This window comes from Dermacentor albipictus, chromosome 1 (genome assembly GCF_038994185.2).
Source record: "Dermacentor albipictus isolate Rhodes 1998 colony chromosome 1, USDA_Dalb.pri_finalv2, whole genome shotgun sequence".
Taxonomy (NCBI): domain Eukaryota; kingdom Metazoa; phylum Arthropoda; class Arachnida; order Ixodida; family Ixodidae; genus Dermacentor; species Dermacentor albipictus.
In genome coordinates, this window is record NC_091821.1 from 52,675,690 (window position 1) to 52,702,799 (window position 27,110).

At 47.3% G+C, this 27,110-nt stretch overlaps 2 protein-coding genes across 4 annotated transcripts in view; one reads left to right on the plus strand and one right to left on the minus strand.

The window, feature by feature from the left end:
- The window catches only part of LOC135911996 (uncharacterized), a 108,935-nt gene that overhangs the window by 74,925 nt on the left and 6,900 nt on the right, over positions 1-27,110 (plus strand). The window lies entirely within an intron of this gene.
- The window catches only part of LOC135911988 (solute carrier family 25 member 35-like), a 52,922-nt gene that overhangs the window by 23,507 nt on the left and 2,305 nt on the right, over positions 1-27,110 (minus strand). For 2 of the 3 annotated variants that reach the window (XM_065444366.1, XM_065444367.2), the window contains exons 1-2: positions 25,738-25,875; positions 25,407-25,577 (exon numbers count right to left, since the gene is read on the minus strand). The exons of the other annotated variant lie outside the window; for it this stretch is intronic. In XM_065444366.1, coding sequence (XP_065300438.1) covers positions 25,407-25,577; positions 25,738-25,866 — 300 coding nt within the window. In that variant the 5' untranslated portion in view covers positions 25,867-25,875. Of the gene's footprint in view, positions 1-25,406; positions 25,578-25,737; positions 25,876-27,110 lie in introns of those variants that run through there. 3 annotated transcript variants of the gene reach the window in all.

Below are 27,110 nucleotides of genomic sequence, written 5' to 3' on the forward strand. Positions count from 1 at the left end.
CTTCTACGACGACGAGCTTCCTGGACGTAGGACCCTCATGATAGACTTCCAAGTAGTTCAGCAGTGTAACGCAGTATTAATTGGCATGTTGATACAAACCGCTCCTCAGAAGGTTGGAAAAGCACTAGCCGGCGTAGATGTGTTGTGCTCCGATTCAGCTTCCTATATGCAGAAGCTTCACAAGGACTTGCAACTCTGCAGCCCTGATTTCAACGCACTTCACTTCAAGCATCCGTGCCACCTACATAACGCTCTGGGGGATGGAATTAAGATGAGCTCATTGAAGGTGGTTCACGATTTTGAAATGAAATGAAATGAAAGTTTATTTTCCATCTTGTAAGGTACAGATGGGGGGGGGGGGGGGGAAGCTGTCCATTGGACAGCTTGACAAGTCCACCATCCCTCATTTGGGCATCCCTCATTTTGTTGTGCACTTTCCTGCCCTGCTGAAGTCATCGCGGGAGCTGTGCCGCAAGTTTGGTCTTGTGTGCATGGTCATTAGCATGACCATCAAGTCGCTGAACACTGTATGTCCGTCTAGGTGGTTCTCTTTTTATGAAGCCCTAGAAGATGTTCTGGCCTATTGGCGTGCCATTTTGTTTTTCTTGAGAAGCGACGATGCCAAGGGAAAGAAGTGTGAGAAGCTCAAAACTCTTGTTTCATCGCCTGAAGTTATGCACGAATTGCTCATTAAGCTGAGGCTTCTTAAGACGAATTCGTGTTCTGTGCTCTCAATCACTAAGGAACTTGAGGCGGAGAGCACCCTGGTAAACCAGGTTTGCCTCATACTGAGGGTTCGTTTGCAAGCGCTCCTTAGTCAATGGCGTGACCCACCTGAAGTCTCCACATCAGACGTCGCAAGTCTGTTGGATCTCCATGACGAGAATGACTGCTCAACGACTGTCGCAGGCCTTCATGGATACTACGCTGCTGTTGCTGACAAGTGCAGACAGACAGTTGAGAGGAACCTTTGCAATGCACTCTAGTACACCAGTGAATCATTTTGGTACATGTGTTCAAATTGGGAATCCAAATGTGAAGCACGAGCTACCCCGCGCGTCCGAAACCTATGCGCCAATTTCTAAGTTAGTGTTTTTTCAAACTGGCGACATGAACCAGCTCATGAGTGATTTTGCGAAGTATCAGAACTATGAAATCAGTAACGTTGTTGAACCCCTGTCGTTTTGGAGGCTTCACACTGTCCAGCGGCCAGTGCTTTCTCGCTGCGCGCTGAGTCTTCTGGCTCTCCCTGTTTCTAGCGCAAACGTTGAAAGTGCATTTTCAAAACTGAAAATCATCAGTCGAAAGGAGCGCGCTTCCATCAGTGACAGCAACCTCGTAAAATATGTTTGCATCTATTACAACAAGGTTTAAGGTTGTAATACGCACAAACGTAGGTGTTTTGTATTCAAGTATTTGTGTTTTTGTGTTTCAAGTATATATGTGTTTGTGCGTTCAAACTTTCCAGACAACTAAAATATGCTTCTTGTGTTCTGATGTTTTTGTGTTCAGATATAATTTCAGCTAATATTTTGTAGTATTGAGAATAATGCAAAATTAAACTCCGAATTTCGGAGAATTGAGGATTTACGAAAAATAAACTCCGAATTTCTACCAAAAAATGAACTCCGAGAAACAACCTCCGAATTTCAAGAAAAATAAACTCCGAAAACACAGAGCGCCAGCGATAACTTATGAGAGTGTGTGGTAGGTACCTAATGTTGTCCAACAATGCTGTAAGGCGAGCAAGTATGATGCTCTCCATGAGTTTTCCAGCGCAAGAAATAAGAGACGGGGCCGCAAGGATGTAAGTGAAAGCGTTTTGCCGGTTTTAGGAATGAATCTGATTTCAGCATGCTTCCATTCCTGGGGTGTGTATCGTTCAGCCAAGGTATGATTAATCTGCTCGAGAATAAAAAGGTAGCCACACGTCGCGACCGCTCGCACGTTCGCGCTCGCGAGGCTCCTTCGAGACGTGGCAGACGGACGCCGTCGAAAATCGTGACCTGTCGGATGTGCGCAGGTTCTAAAACCGGCCACAGCCGCCAAGGTTCGTCTGCTAGCACGTATATATGGCCTCGCTGTCCTGTCTCGAAGGACAGATACAACGCGCGCCTTCGCGTGTCCGCGCCTGCCTTCTTCGGTTGGCGATATATACCGCTTCAGCGTACCTTATACTGTCTTCGGCAAGCACTGCTGCTGTCAGCCAGGAAAGTACGAGACTATTTTCGCCCCCGCCAGACCGCCTACTCACTCCTCCTCCCCTTATTCCTTTCAGATCTTAGCCCGATGTCATCTTGTCTACTATTTCTCAATAAAACCGTGCCGTGCTGAGGCCGATAGGGTTATGGCGTCATCTATAAATTTACGCCAATTGACGAAACTCGCCAGGCGTGGGGATATATAGTTCCATGATTTTTTAGTGACAGCGCGCTGGCCAATCACGATATCCAAAGCGCAAGCCATTTACTAACCGTTCGTTGCGCACGCATACAAGTATTCTAATCACATCGGCGCTTGATTAGCTGATAAGCGTCTTGCATCCACGGTGCTGCGCCGCTTTGTCGGATAAAGTAAACAGGTACTGGCGAAATTGGCCGTCGTTGACGGGATTCGAGTAAACTTCGCGGTTTTCTATCACTGGCACAGAGCAGAAAACGCGAATACTCTTCCAGTGCTGTACGCGAACCGTGGAACGGACGTTCCCCCCTTCTAGCGGCTCCCCCGCGAAAGAATGAACGCGCTTTCCAGCAAAGAACATGTGAAAGCGTGCTGAGGTACAAGGGGCGCCCGGTGTAGGGCAGTGTCCTGGGGCGTGTCCACGCGCTTAGGCAAGACGTGGGAGCCGAATAGCTGGTATTACATAGTTACCAGACTTGAAGCGCGTGAATAAACAGGGGGCAGCACCCGTCTCTCGCGCTATTATATATATATATATATATATATATATATATATATATATATATATATATATATATATATATATACGGAGTGAACAGGATCACGCAGGGCTGCCGCATAGGTTGCTCCTTCGCGCTGCCAGCTGGCGCTTTTCCTGTTCGTAAAGTGGCACATCATAAGATGCATCGCATGCGACACTGTATACGCCATTCATACACAGCAGACAACTGTATTATCACAGCCGGATTCATTCCTAATTCCTTAAACATTTCTTTGTTGTGAAACTATCGTGTTATCCGAAGTTGCGAGACTGAACAATCTACTTTTTTTTTCTGGGCTTTCGCCTGTCAATTCACGCATGTAACCTGTGCTTTTCCCCGATACACCTCTTCGCTGATCACCCACTGTTGGCAGTTATCGTGTCAGCTGCCACGACCACTTTGGGCAACATGAGCGAAATACACGTGCATGCACACACACACATGCAGGCGCACCCGATTCTCCCGGAAGTTAGGTCTGTCTGTCTGGCTGACCATCACCATCAAAAGGCGTCAGTTGCTTGGACGACTCGCTCGTTTTCTCTCGAGTAATGCTTTTGTGCGTCTCATCCACTCAGTGCATTTTTGTATTGCAGGGGCGCTATACCGTAAAACTGTTCCAATCTGTTTTTATTCCAATCCCCTGACGTCAAACTTACGTAACCACCGACGCAAGCAGCGGGTGGTAACCCACAGCCTTGTTTGAAGAATCCCAATCAAACGCTCACCTCGTTAATGGGATGTCACTTTCTTTTGCTTTCAAAGCGAATAGCATTGCCTACATTGAGGATTTTATCTTATCTAATTGGCTGAGGAGAGGCGGGGAGCGTGCTGAAATGCTGAGAGTTTCGATGGGGCCGTGAGCCAGCGCAGTGAAAGTAGATAGCCGGATGACGAGGGTGGTGCCGACGGCTGCGATTGGTACGCTTCCCCTTAGCTTGCAGTGGCTGGTAGAAAATCGCGGTGGCGTGCAACGGAAGGCTAAAAATGCCGTTAAAACGGATCCTCAGCAAAGTATAGAGTTGGCAGAGCGATGTCGTATACGTGCCGAAAGGGCTCGATAACGTTATACTGCCACGCAAAATCTTATATTATGCCCAACTAAATCCATGCCCCCCGGCAGCTTCGAGTAGCGAGTGCCACAGCTATCGGCAGCAGCCATCTTCTATTCCTTTTAGAATAGAAGATGACTGAAAAACTTTTCGTTTTGTTCGGCATGAAAATTCATCCTTAAGGCTTAGCCGTCACTTTGACGGTGAGCTTTCGAGGTTTTGTGACGTCGCGTGACAGGCAGGTAATGTGGGCGTAGCCCAAAACCGTTTGACCAATAGCAATTGGTCGAACGACACTTTTTCGCTAATGGCGAAAAAAAGGCGTCGAATCAGAAATTGCTATTTTCTTTCGTTCCGTCTAATCATGCATAATCTATCATATCACACATATCACACATATCATATTAGATGGGGCGTTTTCGCAGTTTTCGTGACGTCGCGTGACATAGAAGCGCAGTGGGTGGCGACTCGAAAATGTTTTGACCAATCGTGGAGGGCTGATCGCAGAATTAGAATAGAAAGTTTGGAATAGCGTTACGTTATAGCGCCTCAGCACGTGAAACAACAAACACAACGTGCAATCCCAAGGAAGTGCTCCGCTAAATAATGTTGTCGCTTTTAATGCGGATGTATTCGAGTTATGTGTTTTTTGTGAGAACGCGGACACAGCGTTCGTACGTAGCAGCAGCGCGCGCAGCATGAGAAGAAGCACTGAGTGTAACTGCAGAGGCGTCTTGGTTGGAGATGTAAACATGACATGTAAATAATTGCCGTACAAGATACGGAGAACAGATGTTAAGTTACATTCTACAGATAACTTTAAACAAACTTTCTGGCCAAACGAATATTGAGCATAATACAGTTACATTCAAAGAGCTATGAAACGATTGTAATTTCCAAATTTAAACCTTTGTTTTTTCTTCTTAACGCGCGCACTGCGTTTTATAGTGTTATCGTATATTTCGATGTTTGTCGCATTTCAGTTTGTATAGTTGCGGCCGTTATATCGTGTCTACTGTTGTTTGTACAACGTGTACACGAGGAGTCCAGTACTCTTCAAGCTGCTAGCACATATTTTTCACTGGCCCTCCATGCAACAGTGATGATGTTGCATATAATGCTTGATTGATCGATTGGTTGAATAACTGACTGACGAATTCTGCAAGCATTTAAGCACTCTTTTGCCTTTGACGCTGCAAACTTGACTGTGAATATAGACGCCCATGAAGCGCTGTTATATAGTATAGCAGAGCGTAGACGGACAATGAAAGGGTCATTCACCTTCAATCACGTCCGTGACTCTTCGCCACGTATCTTGTGTATGATGCTCTAGCAACATGAGCCATTACAGCAGCGAAACAAGTGGCAAGCGGACGCTTCTTGTGCACGTGTTGTCGGAATTGGCATGACGTCGGCTGCCCACAACAACGCATTTCGTTGGCTGCTCATAAAACTTATAAAATATGGCAATCCACTCACATATAAGACAAATGATGGCTACAGTTCGGGCTAATCTTGTTTTTTTTTTTCAAGGTAATGTCAGTGGGCTGTTGAAGTTTCTGGACTTTCATTCCGCGTTCCTTTAATTGATCGTCTCTGCGCTGTTTTCAAGAAAGACTCCATCACTGTGCGCCTGGGAAAACAATGCAGGCTCCGTCGCCTGTCATCGTTACGGCTGTGTGCCGTGTTCGAGGTGACGTGGATTTGGGGCGATATAACGTAACGCTATTCTAAACTGCTTCTATTCCAATTCTGCAGTCAGCCCTTCACGATTCGTCAAAAATGTTTCTGGTCAGACCCACTTCGACTGTCTGTCACACGGTATTACGAAAATGACGTGTACACACTGATTATGCATGATTAGACCGAACACCAACAAAAGTTATTATTTCCGACTTTTTCCCCTTTTCCGACATTAGCCCACCGCTACAAATTTTTTTTCGCGCTGCACCCACTTCGCCTGTCTGTCGCGCTACGTCGCAAAAACGCAAAAACTCACACGGCAAAGTGACGTATACGCACTGAAGACGCATTAATACGCCAAACAATATATATATATATATATATATATATATATATATATATATATATATATATATATTCGGAATGGATTTACCTGCGTATAATAAAAAAAATACGTAGTAGAAATAACGCTGTCGAACCCTTTTGGCCACGTATACGGCATCGTTCTGCGAAGTCGTCTTCGATGAGGGTCCGTTTTAGCGGCATTAAATTTCTAACCTTCCGTTACACGCCGCCGCGGCTTTCTACCAGTCACCGCGAGCTAAGCAAGTGCGCTATTCTCGACACGCATGGTGGCTGCGCGGCCGCCATTATCCACCATGTTGACTCTCTGATTGGCTGTGAAGAGCTCACGTGCCTTGAAATTTGTGCCGGGAAACGGAAACTTTGCAAAATGCAATTTCGCGTTGGCATCAAGATGACAAAACGTGACGCAAAGCTGCAAATTTTATCGACTAATACATTTTTTGGTCCTTGGTAGCTATATTGCGACGTGAGCGCTTCAAAAAAAAAAAGTGAGCCGTGGCGTACAGAAGTCAGTACAATGCATCTGCAATTTCGGAAATATGTGGTGGCGATCCAAGGTAGCCGCCATGCCAGCTTGCTGAAGGAATATGCTATGGGGAACGTCACAGGAAGGGCCGTTTCGTAAGCGTCAATTTGACGTTGCGCTGGGCCGCCATTGCAGAGATTTTCCACCATAATTTGCGGTCCGACGAGCCGCGCGAATTATGCTAATGAGCAGCCATATGCAATGGCGGCCGAAAAGAATGCGTATCGCCACATTATCCCCATAGTTTGGCGCCATGAAAATCTTTTGTTCATAACGCGTGCTTATAGTATTTGCATCGCTTTCGGGTGGTGTTGGCATTTGTGTTTTGGGCCGTTATTTTTTTAAAAGAATGCGTTTATGCGAAATAATATTGGTTGAACATAGCAAACCTTCTGCAACTTAGTCCACTTTTCACTGCTGCGTTTGTATTGTAATCAAGATTACTGTCTTTTCGCACAATCAAAAGTTATGACATCATTTTGACAAAGTCGTAATGTACGTATGGCAGCGCCTTGAAGTTTCCTAACACGGTGCGAGTGACCAGTGATGTGAACAAGAGATGGCAACGCCGGCGCTAGCGTCGCGCTAGCGGATACCTCTGGCGCGCAACGCTATCGGTGATATTCGGCCTTTCTCAGCCAGCCTATAGTCGGGCTGAGTCACTTACGTTTCACGAGATAGTGATAACGTCATAATGTTGCCTAGAACGTGCACGCATCCCCACTGGTAGGTCACGTATGTTGTCTCAAGGAAGAAAACAAGCGCGTTGGCGCCACCATAAGATGACTCATTCCATTTCCCGGGGACACGAATCCTAGCTAATGAAGCAAACGAAGGCTTCTACACAGCAGACGACGGAAGCGAGAAGCGTTTTCGATGGAATAATAGACAGTTTCAGTACTGGGTACGTAGTGTACGCAACGGCGTTGCGTACGTAAGATCGCTACGTTCTGCAAAGTGTGCATGTGCAGAACGCAACACGAACGGTACGTGATGCGTACGCGGTTGCTACGTGCGCACGCATCCGATCCTTGCGTGCGTACGTAGGGAGCCTTGCGTGCTGCTCTCGTGGTTCTCGTTTGTTCGGGAAGGCGCGAGATAAAAGAGTTTCCCAAAATGGCAGCGTCAAAGGCGATCAGCGGGAGGCTGTACTTTTCAATGGCCTACGATTTGGCTTTGCTGCGTGAAGTGAACGCGCAGAAGCCATTCCCGGATCCTGCACGGTGGGAATGCATAGCAAAAATAGGAACTCTGTTTTTGAGAAAGTGTTCAGTGTGTGCTGTCTGCGCGAAAGGCTCCACCTGCTTTTGGCGCATTTCGTCGCAACTGACCGTGCCAGCATTAGAAAGCAAGTACTCGGTTTTTATTTTTCTCGATATGATTCGTGTATTTCATCCGTATTAAAAGTAGGGTCTCTTAAAGATCTAAATATATTTCGACGAAGCGCGAACGCGCCCGCTCATTACATCACGTTAGCGAGATCAACAGCGTCTATTTCGACCAACGGTTCGACGTACTGGCGGACGTGGCCAATGCGCTCCGACGCTCCCGGCGTCTAAAGCTTGCCCGCTTACGGCATTTCGCAGCAATAAAAGCCCTAGCGCTACACGCAGCCCTAAGTTCCGCAAAGCACTTGCGTGCTGCGTACATATCGTCATGGCGCAGTACTAAAACTGTTTAATCATGCGCTTTGAGCTAGCTGCTTTATTTTTAATACGGAGGAAAACTGTTTTGCTTTACCGAGAACCTTACGTTCAGTTCCTTCATTTCAGTTTCTTAGGCAGAACGTCAAGTTGGCGTCACGTTACGAAAGCAAAATGGGGCCATCAGCGCCATTTTATTCGCGTCGCGTCTACGTCACGCATCGAAGAAAATAGCGGAATGTCCTGAATAGCGCCCCAAGGAGACGTTAATCACAGACGCCGGCACCACCCTCCTCATCCGGTTATCTACTTTCACTGCGCTAGTTCGGACCCACCGAAACACTCTCCCCTTCTGCGTTATCCTTGCATCTTCTCAGCCAATTAGATAAGAAAAACCAGTCAAAGTAGGCAATGCTTTTCGCTTTGAAAGCAAACAAAAGTGACCTCCTATTAACGAGGAGAGCGTTTAATTGGGCTGTTCAAAGGCTGCGCGTCTTCACCCGATACTTACGTCAGCGGTTACGTAAATTTGACGTAATGAGATTCGAATAGTTTTACCTTATATAGGGCCCCTGAATTCAAAGGCGTAAGTGGAACTCTTGCACGTCGTCCTCGCTTTTCCGCACCGTCTAACCTATATATATTCTTTTCCTTCTTTCTCGTTTGCTTTTCTTGATGGAGTTCCCGTCACTTCCTCTCATGCACTGACGCCTCGCCTCACCAGGTATAGTATTCGCGAAATGCACGCCCGAGTTAAGCCACTGCAAAAGGAAGCGAGTACACCGCGCTGTAGTACACGAACGGCGCGCACTCGCTCTCGTCGTTCGATGCCCCCCCCCCCCCCCCCTCCGTCAAAACAGCGACACGAGCGAGAGAGATGGCTAGTGAGGGCGACGGGTTGTCGAGTCCCTTTAATGTCATACGCAGCGCAGGTAGTTTTGATGCTGACAACCTTCGCGTAGTGTGGCAATTGAAGATCCAGAGATTGCACAGTTCACCGAAACGCCAGTCCGGCGGCCGCACGGCGGTTGTGTCGCCATCCGCGTCGCGTGGGAAGCGGGACGCGCATCGCTGGCGGCCACACTTGATGCATACGCGTGTCCATGCCCCAGTGCGTGGTTCCCAGCCAGCGACGAGCACACGTTGATTGATGTACGGGGTTTTATGGCGCAAGGACCAGATATGGCCAGGGAGCGCCATACACATCGTGATGCTTTTTCAATGAATCGTTCATGAAATGGAGAATCGTACTTTGAATGGTGGATGTAGTATAGCTGTAGTAAGGCCTAAACCCTGTCGCTTTAAATTGCGCAAAATATAGGAGTATTAAAACAATCACAATGACCAGAGATGTGAACTGTGGCCATAAATGTTTTGTTAGGCAGAGATGGTGTGATAAAACGTGTAGGTGAACGTAGCACTACTGCCTCGTCAGGACCCTTGAATGCAAGGGCCTGGGGACATGTGCTGTACTATAGGTGTACATAAGGCAGCAGCAGCCTCTGGTAAGAGGCCGTACTACGCAACTTTTGAACTGATAATGTGGAGTGTAAGAGCGTCATTTAAAAAATCTAAAACAGATTTGGTGTCAAATAATGGGATCGTGCCAAGAAACTGTGCTGGATGTAAAAGGATATACGCTGTCGATAAGCTAAAGGAAAGTGCCTTTTCCTCTCGATTTTTGTTTCCCGACACTGTACAAGGACGTGGATGACACTCAGTTTTTCACCACACTTTACTACATGTAGGAGGTTCATCACCAGTCAGCAAGAAGTTGTGTGTACCATATGTGTGCCCTATTCTTAGTCGACAGTACAGGACATCGGTTTCTCGTGATTTTATTATTGATGTGGAAGTGCTTAACTGTGGCTTAATTAGATTAAGTTTGTTCGAGGTTTGGGCGTCCCGCAAACGTTGCCAATAGTCTATTAATTTTTACAAATGAAAGGTTTCACATCTATGGCGGGGACAGCTATGGAAGAGCTGAAATCTTTTGTTGCTGTGGATGTGGCGATTTCGTCGGCGAGCACATTAACCTCGACGCTTCTGTGCCCGGGCACCCAGCATAATGAATGAATGCGTGATGTATAGTGGCGCAAGGGCCAGGTATGGCCAAAAAGTGTCATGCTAGTGTTAATGAGTTCACAGTGGACTGATGAGTTCTGCGAAGTTGATATGACGTGGCTGTAAACGCGCCTAAAATAGTTGCTGTAAATTGCGTAAATCGACATGTAATAAGGTTATAGCAATGACTAATGACGTTTACTATTAGCATTAAAATGCATTGCGAAACAACGATGTAATATACAAGATATATCAGATGGTAAAATTGGCTAGAGCACTACTGCCTCACCAGAGCCATTGAAAGACAAAGGCCTATAGAGGCATGTGCTACACAAAGCAACTATCATAGCGGCATCCTCTAGAAAGATGATGCGCTAAGAATTTATTGGGCTTATAAAATGTAGGAAAACATCTTTCAAGAAAGCTAGGACTGCATTGGTCTTGAAAAGCGGTTCTTCACCAAGAAACATAGCCCGATGAAGAGGGACGCAATAGCGGTATACAAGAGGAAAATATTTCTTCCTGTCTCTTTCGGCTTCCCGACACTCCAGGAAGACGTGGAGGGTAGTCAGCCTGTCACCACATCTACCACAGGTTGGAGGCTCGTTACCAGTCAGGAGAAAGTTGTGAGTGCCAAGTGTGTGTCCTATCCTGAGTCTAGTGAACAGGACATCTGTTCTTCGTGTTTTCGTAGTTGGGGCCAGAGGCCTAGCTTCGGCTTAATCACGTGAAGTTTATTGCTCGTTTCAGCATTCCAAAAGCGTTGCCAGTGGTTTCGATGTTTGTTTCGTAGGAAAGGTTTCATGTCTGTAGCAGGGACAGCAGCAGAACGAATACCTTGCGATGCCATTGGTTTGGCGATTTCGTCGGCAAGCACATTGCCTTCGATTCCTCTATGGCCAGGAACCCAGCATATCACTACATTTCCACGAGATAAATAAATGTTGCACAAGATTGAGTAAAGTTCAATAAAAACAGGGTTTCTATGCTTTTGTAAATACATTAACGATTGCACAAGACTTAACGAGTCTGTGAATATTATTGCTCTGTCAAGTTTTAATTTCTTTATATGTTTTAGTGCAGACAGTACTGCATAGGCTTCTGCAGTGAAGATACTTGTTAGGGGGTTCAATACGTCAGATTTAAACGAAGAGGGACCAACAGCAGCGTAAGGTACGCCAGCATGTGAATTCTGTGTAGAATTCGGAGCAGGAGTACTTCGATTGAAGTTCACAGAAATGCATAGCGATTTCGAGCTCGGGAGCGTGGTTTGTGACTTCTACAAAGGATACATCACATTCCATCACCTGCCACTCCCAGGACGGTAATAATTTAGCTGGAGGCATTAGGCGATGCTCGAGAATTGGGACATCCATTTCTTCCCTAAGTTCTCTCACACGCAGTGAGAAAGGTCCCATAGAGGGTTTATTACGAAACAGTGTTGCACACATGAAGTCGTTAACAGTTATGGAACACGGATGTTACTGATTAAAGTGCACTTTGAGAAAATAGGTGAAGCTGATGTATGTTCTCTGAAAATGGAGTGACCATTCATCTGACTCTGCGTATAGACTTTCCACGGGGCTTGTTCTAAATGCACCAATGGCCAGACGGATACCCAAATGGTGGACGGTATCGAGCATCTTTAGCGCGCTCGGGGCGTCAGAGTGATATAGCACTGCACCATAGTCCAATCGTGATCGAATTAGGCTCCTGTAAAGATTCAATAAACACTTCCTGTCGCTGCCCTGTGTAGTGTGGGATAGTACTTTAAGTAATTTCATTGTTTTTAGACATTTTGCTTTAAGATATTTTATGTGTGGAATGAAAGTAAGCCTGGAGTCAAGTATAACACCTAGAAATTTGTGCTCTTTGTTCATAGGTATTTGTTGCCCATACCTTTCGACAGTTAGATCTACAGCCAGCCCTTTCTTCCTGGTGAATAGCACACAAGTACTTTTGTTGGGGTTCACTTTGAACCCGTTTTCGTCTGCCCACTCAGAAACTTTGTTCAAGCACTGTTGTACTTGTCTCTCACAGACTTGTTAGGTTGCAGGATTTGAAGTCTATTTGTATTTTTATGGAATAAAAAATAGCTGGTTGTAATGATGTACGAACCGTTTTCATCTTAACGACAAAGAGCGTGCAACTGAGTACGCCTCCATGGGGTATCCCAGTTTCCTGCATGAATGTACACGACAGTGCATTACCTATTTTTATACGGAATGTACGGTTGTGTAGGTAGCTTTCTATAAAGTTTAACATATTGGCGCGGATGCCCAGCGCCGACAGGTCGCGCAGGATTCCGTAACGCCAAGTTGTATCGTGCGCCTTTTCCATATCAAGGAACACGGATAAGAAGGATTGTGTATGCACGAAGACACCGCGTAGGTTTGCTTCGATGCGCACGAAATAGTCGGTTTTGAATCGTCCTTCTCTAAAACCACACTGAAGTGGGTCAAGCATTTTGTTTGACTCAAGGGAATGTAAAAAGCGGCAGTTTATAATTTTTTAAAGTTTACAAATACAACTTGTGAGGGCGATTGAGCGGTAACTTGTTACTAATGTGGGGTCTTTGCCTTGTTTCAGAATCGGAACGACAAGGGCTTCTTTCCATGCAGTAGGGAGGTACCCCGAAGCCCATATAGCGTTGAAAAGTGCGAGTAGCGTTATTTGAGTATCACTGGGGAGGTGTTTGTTCATATCGTACATGATCCTGTCAGGTCCAGGTGCAGAGCTCAGACATGCAGTCAAGGAGGCCCTCAACTGGGCAATGTTAAAAGGCAGGTCATAGGCTTCGTTCTGTCTGCATTTTCGGTCGATAGCCTTGCGTTTTGCTACTTGTTTGTGCTTTAGGAATGCCTCGTAATAGTGGTTAGAACTGGAGACGCGCGGAAAGTGTTCGCCAAGAACGTCAGCTTGGTCTTCCAAGCTGTTCGCTTCATCGCTCACTAGGGGCAAAGGATGGCTTTCTTGTCCCTTCAGCCTTTTTGGCCCATCCCATACTTTAGCTTCTTGAGTATACGAATTTATACCTGAGAGAAACCGCTGCCAGCTTGCCCTCTTTGCCTGTCGTCACGTCCTTCGATCTTCGTGGGATGTAACCTGTTTAAATTCTATTAGATTTTCGCCGTAGGACATTCACGTAGTTTGCCCCAAGCTTTATTTTGTCTCCTCCGTGCCTCTCTACAATCGTCATTCCACCAGGGGTCTTTTGAATGAAGTGCCGCTTGTTTGAGGAATGAACTTTTCAGCGGCTTCAATGATAAAAGCGATAAAGAATGGTGCAGCATGATCTATAGTAAAATTATTTATAAAATTATAATCCGAAGGTTGCCGAGATATTCACCGTCGATTCTTACTCCTAAGGCTTCCCAGTTTAATAGCTTGAATACTTCTTCCAAACACGCAGTGAATAGCTTTGGAGAGATTGTGTCTCCCTGTCTGAATCCTTTCTTTATAGGTATCTTTCTACTTTTCTTGCGCAGAATTGAGGTAGCTGTAGAACTTCTGTAAATATTTTCCAAGGTATTTACGTAAGCGTTCTGTACTCCTTGATTACGTAATGCCTCTATGACTGCTGGTATCTCTACAGGATCTAATGCCTTTTCGTAATCTATGAAAGCCATATAGAGAGGCTCATTGTACGCTGCGGATTTCTTGATAACCTGATTAAAGACATGGATGTGATTCATTGTAGAGTATCCGTTCCTGAAGCCAGCCTGTTCCCTTGGTTGACTAAAGTCCAGTGCTGCCCTTATTCTATTGGAGATAATTTTGGTAAATATTTTACATAATACTGGAAGTAAGCTAATGGGCCTATAATTTTTTTAATTCATTAACGTCTCCCTTTTTGTGGATTAGTATAATGTTTGCATTCTTCCAGTTTTCTGGGACCCTTGCAATCGATACACACTACGTATAAAGAGCCGCCAGTTTTCCAAGCAGTATGTCTCCTCTATCTTTGATTAAATCGACTGTTATTCCATCTTCTCCTGCCGCTCTTCCTCGTTTCCTGTCTTGCAAGGCCCTTCTGACCTCGTCGCTAGTTATAGGAGAAGTTTCTGTATTCTGTTCATTACTGTTTATGATTGAGGTAACCTGACTCATCTGGGTATTGTACAGGTCAGTATAGAATTCTTCCGCTTCTTTTACTATACATTCGAGATTGCTGATGCAATTACCCTGCTTATCTTTCAGTGTATATATCTTGGTTTGTTATATGCCAAGTTTCTTTCTCACTGATTTCAGCCTGCGTCCATATTTTTACGGCTTATTCTTGAGTCTTTCTCATGTTATAGTTTCGAATATCACTTATTTTCGCCTTGTTGATCAGTTTTGACAGTTCCGCGAATTCTATCTTATTTCTTGAGTTGGACACTTTCATTCATTGTCGTTTCTTTATTAGGTTCCAGGTTGTCCTCGTGATCCTCGTACCAGACGAGCGCGGTATCAGTTAACGAAAACAATACATACATAACCTGGTCCTTCGAGTCCCATTTGTCGCTCTTGCTCGCCCTTTTGTAATGTCTCAGCCATTCTCCGTCATCTTCCCAAGCTTTTCTTATGTAGGAGCGTAGCTCCCTATGCGGCTGGTAAGGACCAGGAGCCGATGATGTCGAAGCGTCTGCTTCGTTGGACATGTTGGGTAGTGATGGCGCACGACCAGCAAGGCAACGACTGTGGCGAACACGTGGAAGGAAAGATTCCGTGGTAAGACGTGGAAGTCCCCACCTCCACTAGAAATACTACAAAGCTGGAGACCTTTATTTAGAAGGCTCGGCGCTAAAGCACTGGATGGGGAGAGGCCGCGAGACTAAAAAAGCCTTCGTCTTCCATCGCTGTTACAACAAATATATATATATATATATATATATATATATATATATATATATATATATATATATATACGAATAGGTAAAGCTGTTCGACAGCAGGGTCGGAACAGAGGACCCCTACCACAGTAAACCGATGCTATAACCATAAGGCCACGGGCGCATGCCTCAGTATGTTCAACATAACACACATAAGAACTTCCTGCTTGCAAGCCAGCCCGTTTTATAAACACTCCACGCGATTTTTCGCCGTCGTTCATAATTACACATAAAATACGGATTTATTTCGTTTTATGTTTTCTGAAGAACATTACTCACACTAACTGTACGCTTTCCCTTTACGTAAGAATTTTAACAGCAGGTGGCGAAAGATGTCTGGGCGTGTTCGTGTTCCAATGGCAGAGACTGGTGCACAGAATAATATGCATTCTAAGAACTCAGGTTAGACAGCTTTGGTTGCGGGAACGAATGATAACGCCGCATATATACGCAGACTATACAGACCCTGTCGGCTTGTGCCATCGTTTTCCCACATGTAGTCGCCCCCCCCCCCCCCCAATGGTAGGGTGCCTAGAATAATACCAGCCTGTGCGTTGTTTCTGCCGCGAAGCACCGCGTCCCTCACATCGTGCAAACTTGCCTCCGCGTGTTGTTAGAACGACGGCCGAGGAGCGCCAGCGAAACGCTAATCGCATGGAAGCAAGGCGGAAGCGCATGCGCGCCAAGACCACTCCGTTGGTCCAGATGCACAAACACGCTGCATCTCAACGGCGGAGGCGCCCAGACGTGGCGCTGCGGGAACAGGAGGCCGAGGCTAAGGGACAACGTCGACACAACCCTGCAATCCAAAAGTGCGAAACCGGCGCACACACCGTACCGCACTGTGAGCCTGCCGCAGTACCCGAACTCGAGGTCGACACAAGGCAACAACGCCAACAAGGCGCTGTAGTTCGAACAGACGCTGCTCCCGATCATCGAGTTATCTCTGTTGATATGTCTATACGCACGCCACACCACGCGTGTTTACTTAGCCAGCGTACATGTCTACTGCAATTCATGCTGTCAGTATACAGCTACGAGCCTTACACTTCGTGCAATATTCCAACGTGTTGATATCGCATTCATTGATTCGCCCTTAAAGCGAAACTGTGGTATTTTTAATTGAATTAATAAATAAAATTGTGTAGTAGCTGGATCCGAACAGAGAGTCTATAGCACAGAATCCCGATAATGCAGCCATTACGCCATTGGCGCTTGTCCACCACGACGGCGTGCCTCATAAGCACATCGCAGTTTTGGCATGTAAAACCCAGGAGAATGTTTAAAATTAATTAACTCGTCATCATATACGTCAAAATGCTGGCCGATCCCGAAAATAATGCATTCTAAAATTGGAAGCCGAACCCGAAGAGTGCAGTCTAGAATTGTGGTCCCATCACGAAGATAGTGCAGCCAACAATTTTTATAGTCCGACACTTATTCTACACCCCTCACGTGAGGGGTGACGCGATTGAGGGCGGTGAGCAGTGACGGTGCCCCTATCTCATCTTCAACTCAATCATGAAGACTTTGTCTTTCATCGACTTCAAGCTAAGGTTGAATCGTCTTCGAACTTTCGAACACTAAAGGTTACTATTAAGTCAACGTGGACTGTCGAAATACCATCCCAGAAACCTCGAAACGCTTGTTTCATGCGAAGAAGATACTTATTTTAAGAGAAAATGCGTTCTGAAGCGTCCGCGTACCTTTAGCGCAGTTCAAATCGCCCACCCTCCGATCGAGGAGTGGTGACGACATGGTCTGATAGTGACGTTGCGCCGTCGGTGAGTAAAACGGCGCCCGCAGACAGCGCTACGGCTTTTCTGCGCAAAACGCAAATGCGCGGCCAGAAACAGAGCCAAGACAGAGCCGACAGCAGCGCGAAATCGGAACTACGGTGGCTAGCAGAAGGGAAAGCGCACGACGATAAGCTGGTTCTTTATTTTATGACGCCAACTTTGACGCTCGTTGCAAAGAACGACCCTGACAATGTCACATTGGCTCGCGATGCTGGGCTCGACTTCAGCGATTTAAGCACTGATGAACGTGACCTGCTCCTGAGGGCTCGCGCTGCCGGTGTCGTTGCGTACTGCTATGACGGCAACTGTATGTCATGACTACATATTCGCACATTTGTAGCTTTTCCTTCGTGAAAACCAAATGCCGCACTCACCGCCCCGTCTTCGACCTGCAGTTGTCCTTGCGCTTCGGAGAATGCAGGCAAGACCGACGGAACAGCGCTACGGGAAAACATTGCTTTGAAAGGCACTCCACACGACTTCAGTAAGTCGGCGTTGAACTCGTAATCCTCTGGACGAAAGTGCAGCGAGCACACTATGCAATTTGTCGGCTCTTTGCCAACGCGCTGTGGCAGAGGTACAGCACTGAACCACTTCAAACGGAGAGGTTCACTCGTTGGCACACATGTGTGCAGTGATATCACTGTGTGCAGTGATGTGCATCACTGCAGTGATAAGTAACGTTGGATTCGCCGCTGCAACTGCCCTTGGCCAAGTTTCGCGGACCGTTCGCGCATCCCACGACATCACATGGACGTGGCATTCTCGCTGCTTGTTCCAAATGCAAGTTTAGCGAGCCAGCAGAACCAGCGCAGCACGACGCGATAACGAAACAACTGAAACTCCAAAGCGCGCGCGGCGCAGAGTTGAGCGAAAAAGAAACCTTTCGACCCTACTGAAGAGTAACGTCCAAATGTTTTTTTTTTCTTATAATCGAACATAAGTAGACAAGAAGCATTTCCTTCCGTCTTATAACCTAATGAAATGATCTTTTTAATACGAGTAGTTGAGTACTAGTGACATAAATTATGATGAGGAAGGCCTTCGTCATCGGGCTAGTACCGGAATGTCGCTGGGGGGTCTCAAATCGTGTCATGCGTTTACCTCAATTTCTCGGTTACTAAAGCTCTGTTCGCGATTATATTGACGCCTTAGACGTTCTAGAGCATTGCTTAATCACTTTAACTTGACTTCATAGTAACCTTTAGTGTCCCTTTAAGGCTAGCTCCAGCGCAAGCTTAAGTGTTAGCTTATAACTTATAAGTCATCTGTGAGGGTGATACTGAGCACGCGAACATAATTCCGTTCCCACACACTCTTACCAAACCTTCAAAACTGAAAGGGTACAAGGGAAAGCAATTACGTTCGTTCACATCAAGTATAAACACAGAGGTTCACCCAGCCACGTCCTAGCACAGTTGTGCCTTTTCAAGCTCTCAGCAAGAGCTAGAAAAACTCGCCTTAAGATTTTGCATCACATGATACACAACCGCTTCGGAATCGATTCGACATGGTATATTTCTTTTTAACAGCCTCGTGATTCAGTGTGCAAGCATGCATATGCTCTGTCTGAATAGTGTTGTCACAACTGCACGTTTAAATATTCATTTTTCCTGCAAGCAACTAGAGAATGAAACCAACTTGATCCGTGGATTACAACCACTGAGTCCTTGGATGAATTCAAAAATTTTGATTGAGAACGCAACTATTAGATTTCAGATTTATTTCAGATGATTGCATGAATATTACAAAGTTTACATATACAGTAGTAGGTCCCATGGTTCAGGAACCGTAGGCCATCTTATGCGAACACTCCTGTCAGAGTGAAAAAGGAAAATAAAAACAGACTGACTCTCTACGTTGGCTCCCCTGCTTGTACTTTAGTCGTCATTGTACAGAAAACATAATTAGCATGTTTTAGTGCATATTTCATGTGCCGAACACGCTCAGCGATTGAAACGCGATACTCGGAGCGCGTGGTGCCTGTGAGCGCTGGGCGGTCGTTGCGAGACCAAATACAGTCACAGTGCGCAACAAAGGCCCTCGCTTTCGTCGCGTACCAGCGATGCATCAGCTCGGTGCACGCAGCGGCGCCCACGGCTGGCGCAAAAGGCGCCGGCAGCCACGTGCTCCAAGTATTGCGCTTCAATCGCTGAGCCACTGTACGTGTTATATTTTACCACGAATATTGCTAAGACATAAATAATGTCGCATAGAGCTTGCGTTGTGTTATTTTGCTACAAAAATAATTATTGATGCGAAAGCATCAAACGGCACATTGAGCGAAAAAGCCGGCGTCTGTAGCACCCACTGGCTGCGACTCCGCTTCACGTGCGAGCCTCGACGGAGCAGAGCGGGCGAAAGGGCATGCCTGGAGTAAAGCTTGCAGCAGCACGAAGCAAGACGCGGACAAAAATCGAACGTACACACAACAGGACGAGCGCGCTGTACTGCCAACTGCGAAATTTACTGGAAGATCAACCATGGCTTTTAATAAACATGTCAAAAAACACCAACAATAACCAAAAAGTTAAAACGCATGCGTACAGCCTGAAAGCAGAGGTGCTTATCTAGAAAATTCATCTAACGTTTTGTTGGGCTGAGCGACGCTGTGCTAACCCATTTATCTCCTGCTTTGGTAAGGTAGTAAGCTTCTACAATTTCTCTTTCTTTTTTACTCTTGCGTGCTTCAGAAACTTGGTGCCATTAACATTAGGGTACATGAGCATTTGTAGCAATGCGCAGCTAAATGGCTACCGTACCTGTTTCTACATTGTTTTTATGCTGCCTAGCTCTATTGTTAAAACGTTGCCCGGTATGTCCAATGTACACTTTTCCGCAATCTGAAGGCATCTCGTAAACGATATCAGAGGTGCACTTGGTGAATTTTTTCTCGTGATTCATGATGCATTTCTGGCGTTTCCGATTTTTCATAGCATTGCATAATTTCGAAAGTTTGCAGAGAGCGCAGAACACTAAGTTGATTTGGTACCTATTGGACACTTTCTTTAGATTACGGGATAACTTGTTAACATATGGTATTACATGAAAACGTCTCTTTTCTTTTTCCTCCTTTTCACGAGACGTTTTCAGAGACGTTTTCATGTAATTAAAATTATGGGGTTTTACGTGCCAAAACCACTTTCTGATTATGAGGCACGCCGTAGTGGAGGACTCCGGAAATTTCGACCTCCTGGGGTTCTTTAACGTGCACCTAAATCTAAGTACCACGGGTGTTTTCGCATTTCGCCCACATCGAAATGCGGCCGCCGTGGCCGGGATTCGATCCCGCGACCTCGTGCTTAGCAGCCCAACACCATAGCCACTGAGCAACCACGGCGGGTTTTTCATGTAATATGCCAAATGTTCACAAGTTCACATACTACTTGGACCGAATTTCCATTGCCAAGCCCGGCTTGACGAAAATGGTGACGTCAAAAATTGGAGGACATTTAAGCTTCGCCTTCAAGAGTGGAACGCGACAGCGTTCCCATCGACCCGCCAAGGGGTGTAAGACAATGCGCTACGGCGCAGCGATCACTTACAAGGCGCCCCGCATCGGACTTTGCACCCGCCAATCACGCGGTGAGCGCCGAGCAACGCAGCGTTCGGCGCGGCAACGAAACGTGCGCCTGAGCAAGCGGAACGAGCCAAAGAACTCGGTGTCTCGGAGGGGGAAACGATCTACGCGAGCCAAACGTCGTGATCGGCACGGACAGCCGGGCCGCGACGCGCCTCGTACCGGTCCCCGCACGGCCGCGAGAAGCGGGCGAGTGGCGCGCCACTTGTCGGGGCAGCGCCATACATTGCGAGGAGAGGGTCTTCTGTGTTTACCGCAAGAGGGCTCTGCGTGTGTGGCAAGCGCAGAAATCTAGCGGAAACGTACTTCGCTACGCGTTTAACTGCGACTTCTCTAATTTACATCCTCATAATTACCGATATACATCGCAGTATAACTTCCTACGGCACGTTTCTAAAGCAACACCGCATTCACTAGAGGTGCTTTTGTCCCGCTTTGAACTGTCAAACTCATGGCTGAGTGTAGCGTCTCCGACTCACACTCCGAAGACCGTGGTACGATTCTCCCCCAGCCTATCTTGAGAGTCGTTTTTATTTATGAATTGCCTTCCGGAAGTTTTCTCTCACGGCCGCCGACGCCGACGACACCGGCTTTTCTGCGACACGAGCTCCTTAACGCTGTCGAGTTAAAATCACTGCGGCTTACTCGAGAGCATCCCTGTTAGATTCTGTGGCAGTCCGACGAGGTAGCATGACGTCATGGATCGAAGTACACCGTCTTTGCGCTATCTAGGAGGCGTTGGCCAAGCCTCTCAACGCGCTGCTTACCCGCGCGGAGTACATAACTCGAAGGACTGCTCAGCCGCATTCAACTGGACAGTAATTCTTCGCATAATTTTTTTTCGCATTCACAACTCATAAGAAGTGCTTAGGTGTCCTCGGATTTTTTTTTCTCTTATTTATTTTGATACCTGCATAACATTTTGCATTGAAGACGTTTTTGTCCTATTTTCCGCCTGCTCTGATACAATACTTGCAGGACCCAGAATAAATAACATGGGTGCGTCCGGAGTTTGACAGACTCGCTTTCAGTTATTTTGACACCCTACCGGGTGCGGTAGGTATTTGAGAACATACATTCGTGACGCCATAACTGTTAGTCAAATGCAGGCCATTTGTCTATTACTTTCGTGCTCTATTTGAAGCCTCCAGCCTTACGCACGAAAGGAAACGGCATGCTGTGCTCGTTACACTTTCTGCCGTCCGCAACGATTCAAAGATTGCGACGCTTCATAGATGTGGAAAGAAATGACAGATGGCTTTGCATCTTCCTTACAGGTGTTCCAACTGTCATGCACTCGAAGTTTTCATTCTCGGTTATGGTCTTGGGGATTTTCAGCGAGCCGTATGCCGTTCAATTTCTTCCCTCAGTTCCCCAGAGTCACATTGCTTCTTGTGTTCAACTGCTGGAGATGGTGGTAAACGCTTAGATTGTAGTAGTCGCCCAGGGGCGATCATGTCTTCTAACAGGACTCTGCGTTGGTGCGCACGGATTCAATCAAGGAAGAGTGGCTGGCTGGAAATTCTTACGACTTCGTCACCTTGAACATATGGCCCCTAACTCTTCGGACCTGAACCCGATGGACTATTATGTATGAGGAGTCGTTAAAAGAGAGTCCAATAAGCAGCCTCACAACGCCGAAGACTCCTTGAAGGCAGTCATTGTGGAACCGGTGAGCATAATTCATAAGGAACATTTTAACGCATGCAGATGCTTTCGGAGCTGAATTGACGCTGGAACTATAGCTAATGACAAATTCATTGAATGAACTTTTGTAGAAGGAAGTTGCTGACGTTTGTATCAAATCAAGTTCATATACAGTGGTTCTTCTGAAAGAAAGAAGCAACGCCTTGTTTTGTTCTGAAAAACCCGCCGTACCCTGAACCTAGATATTAAAGCTGCAGGCGCAGCGAGCCAACGTCATCGTGACCGTCGGGCACACGCGGGCAGCGTTCCGGTCAGCGTATTTACAGTTTCTAGTAGGTACAGCGGGGCGTCGCACTTGCACGGACAGCGGACGTTTGCGCGCATGCGCGAGTAAGAGCGGGTGCGAGAGAGGAAATGTGGGGACTTTTGCTTCTTGAATATACGACTCTGCGTATAGCACTACGGAGAAATTTCTTAGCGCGTATTGTATGCGTTTGTCCCTAGGCGTGCCGGCAGAAGTCGCGGGGCGCGGTAGTGCTGAACTTAGCGTCGCAAGTTGGTGACTGGACGTAATTATATTTATTCAATCGTCTTTTGTACTAATTGAAACAACGTGTCATTATTTCGCATTATTGGCGGCGCCTCCAGGACACCAAAGCGGCAACGGTGATATCAAAGCTGGAACCCGGACTGGTCCGTGGGTTGGGGCTCGCCGAGGCCTGCGCGTGCCAGGGTTGCATAAGATCGGCTGCACGCTTCGGCCTTCGCGGCCTTAACCTACGGGCCGCCCTGCTTCCAGCTTTGATCCCCCCGCTACCCCTTGCGTGCCCTGGAGACCTGCGCCGCCTGCCGTTATTATAACCTCAGGTGGTCTCCTGAGGCCTCCGTTTGCCGGTTACATGTGCCCTCCTGGAGCAGTGCTTGTTAAAAATGCAAGCTATCGTCGCGACGAAAAAAGCTACCCGCGACTTGTACAACACCAGTCAGAACTTTGCCCCTTCAGGCACAGTGATCACCAAATGAGGCGTCCGTGCCCACTGCCTTACCGCGCCGGCAGCGCCGGCATCCAGCGGCGGAGTGTAAACTGGACCGCACTCCGCAATGCCAGCATGTGTAGGGGACAAACGCATACAATACGCCCTAAGAAACCTCCTCGGTAGTGCCTAGGCAGGCTCACACATTCAGGAAACAAAGGCCCCCAGATTTTCTCTCTCGCACCCGCTCTTACTCGCGCCTGCGCAGAAACATCGGGCGCCGTGAGAAACGCCACGCCCCGCTGTACGTACTAGCAATTGTAAGACCGCTTCCGGTCACGTCTCTATCGCATTTCAGGCTCGCAGCAGCTACCTCGCTGTGGGGACGTCACGAGGGCATGCGGGAGTGTACAAAACTTCACAATATTGCCCAGTTATTCCAGAGGACAGCAGAGTGTGTTCAGAGACACTGAGGCGTCAAGGTAGATATAGAAGTTCAGGGAAGAGAAAAATGATTCGCATTTCCGCCCGAAAGGCGAAGCACGGATTCCAATAGTAAATTAGTAGATAGCAGTACAAAGTAAGGATATTAGTTTTATCGGCCGTATAAACTTGTAAACACTCGCTTACTAACTAAATTAACAATGATAGAATATGTAAGCGTGACTCAATGAGGATGTAGAAAGAGACACATGGAGACAGCGCTGTCTTTGTGTGTCTGCTTCTTTCTACGTCCTTGTTCAGTCGCGCTTACACATTCTATCATGGATTCAAACCAACTAGCCCGTCAACGTGTTTTAACTAAACTAACCAGCATGGTGTCACGCGCGCACAGGTAAACATGAATACATCTCCTTCTGTGAGCGCGGAAATTCGCTGTGAAAATTCTGAAATTAGGAATCGCGGCAGCAGCCGTAAGCCAATTGACGTCCGTACATCTGTCGCTTCAACGCGAACGAAACGCCTAAAGCACAGCGCATACGAAGCTACTGGCACTACGCGCACTCTCAAATCATCGCAAATCGCTTTGAAGATGAGGACCGCGTTGGCGCGCACTTTGGCCACTTCGCAGATCGCTTTCAAGACATGCGAGCGCCGGCAACGCGTCCCTACAGCCTGTTTCACATGCAAGCGATTGAGCGAATGGAGCGAACAGCGGCGCGGCGCTGCGAAGCTTTTCGCGAGGTTTCGTTTCACATGCATTGCCGCCGCGCGTTTTCCGCCGCTGCGAATATCAATGTTGCTGGCAAAAAATACGGGACTTTCCGCCAGTTTCGGTAGTTTGTGACTACCAATATAAGCATGGTTTTGTCCCTGCCGCTCAAATCATTATTTTATATATACTTATCCTGCGCTTAGCAATTATCAATTCGTTGAAAAGCTCTCTTGGCATGTTGCCCGTACGACGTGTAGCAAGTAAATAAACATCCTCCTATGCGCAGGCTTTCCCGCCCTAGTCCTCCACTGGTCACATGTCGAGACGGGCCGTTCGGAAGCGCTGCTGCCGCTCTGCCGCTGCGACGAAATTCCAACTTGCCCGAACCTCGCCGCTCCCGCCGCTAGTGCCGCCGCCGCCGCCGCTCGAAACAGATTTCTGCGGCGCGGCGGCAGGATTCGCGAGCATTTTCGCTTGCATGTGAAACAGGCTTACGGCGTCCGCGATTTGCGTGACCGTAGTACGCCGTAGTATACGCCGCGGTTGTCTCTACTCTGTACGGAGCGGCGGGCGAGGAGGACATTAGAGACTTTTAGCGCGTCCGGTATTCCTGCAAGCGCGTGCGGTTTGCCGGTTTAGCGGGAGCGTGAGCGGCCAGATTGGTGGCGCCAGCTGATGGCGTAAAGCTCAACCGCACAAACACAAAGCTAATTACTATATTCTGCTTAGCTGCTGGTGTAAATTTTCGACAGTGGCGTAATCTTGTTCACAATTACGCCGCTGCCAAAATTTTGCACGAGTAGCGAAGCAAGATATAGTGGGTTGCTGCAGTTTTAGCTCTGTGTTTGTCTGGTTAAACTCTACGCTACCAGGCGGCTGCACCGCTCTGGCCGCTCACGTTTACGTCCCCGCAAATCCGGCAATCCGGCAAATCCGTCGAGTTACTGTATATGCCGTATACAGTAATTCTACGGAGGCGTGAGGGGACCAAGAGACGACTACGACACAGGCAGAAAATGAGGAAAATACAAGTGCATGAATTGAGCCACGTACTGCCGTAACAGGTTAAAAAGAACTAAAAAAAAAGAACACTGTTTTTTTACTTGGAAGAATCCAAGACGTAGTCCATGCGTGACCTGCCGGTAGGCGATGCTGGGCATGAGGCCCCGGTAGACGCTCCCGGGACCATCGGTTTGCGCCATCATGCGCAGCGATTGGATCGTGCTCTTGTATATGACCACGTAGTAGCCTCGCCGTAGAAGCTCGCCCTGCACCTGCGGCCCATTCGGGAGTAGCTTTCTATCCGCAGACGACACAAAAGGCGCAAGCAGCGTGGTTGCCACTGGTTGCTTTCTCATGAAGTTCCCTGTCACTTATTGTGCTCAGCTGCAATACTCGCCAAAAGCCCGCAACTTTCATTTCAGAGACTTGTACCTGCATTCGAGTCCTGGTGATGTCGAAAGGGTGCATGATCAGCGTCGCAACGGTTGGTCCAACCAGGCCCTCAAGCAGGTTGCGCAAACCATCTACCGCGAGAGGTTGCTGTGCTTCATGTTTCACCATCCTGCTGCCGCTCCCTCGTCTTCTTCCTCTTTCCTCCGCGAAGGCGCGCATCGCTCACACTGGCTCTCTTTGGGGCCTAAGCACCGGATTATCTTCAAGGAGGTTTTAAATTTTGTGTTTTAAAGCTTCCTTGTTTCTTTGCGAAGATGTGCGATGCCCTATTTAATTTCCTGCGTGAGACAAAGAGATTCCCATGCGTGTTTTTTTTTTTCTCCACGTCAGTGATAAGTGGTGTTGTTAGTGTCATCTCCTTTTAATGTGATGACCATTCTTTGGGAACTTCACCCAGATTCCTAAATGTCCGTTTGTCCTCAGCTAACCACTTTCACGCAAACTTGGGTCACTGGGTAGTCCATGGCCTCTAGGAAGAGCATCGAGCTGTTGTGCTAAGGGAACAGGGTTCGAAACCAATCGACGTACCAACTTGGGTCACTGGATATGCGCAGCTCTTCAATGAACCTCTTTCATGCCAAGTTGGGTTATTCGGTATGTGCAACTGGGCATGTGCCGCTCTTCAACAAACGTACCTCTTTCACGCAGGAGGCCTTCTGTTGGAAACACGTGGCCGTGGCCGATCTTTTGAAACCTGTTGGTTCAGCTGCTATGTTAGCAGGCCTCATGGGCTCCATTATCAGGCTTCATGGGTTTCAGCATCTGAATTGGCAGACCACGTATCACACGGCAGTTCAATTGCTGTGCTGCGGAAAAGTGTTGTCCAATTTCTTCAACCATAGGGAAGAAATAAAGAGTTCCTTGCACAGAATGATTGCCCATGCCACTACTATTCAGTTACGAGTGGCTGTAGAAATAGGCCTTTTGCGTCGACCTAATGGACCACACGATTAAGCTCAATGTGAAGCTTCAATGGGAGGCACACCTCATTCATGACCTGTACATGGTCATAAAATGCTTTAGGGAAGAACTGCAGCCTTTGTAGAAGCACATGCAAAAAGGAAAGTGGGAGCATTTTCGTTGCCTCTCAAGAAGCAGTGCGCATAATATTAAGATATTTTCTGCCCTATTTGCGACAAGAATCCATGGCGATCTACACACTGTTACGTTTGGCGTATTAGCCGAATACCAAACGCGGAAGGTGCGTCACATTGTGAAGCTCACTTTTCGAGGCTTGTGCGTGTTTCAGTGAAGGCAAATTGGTGGGGGTCGTCATGAGAACGAGACGACGCAAGGTTTCCCAGAACTTCAGTTAAGGATTGCAGCACAAGGAGTGGTCTCACCTTATGGCG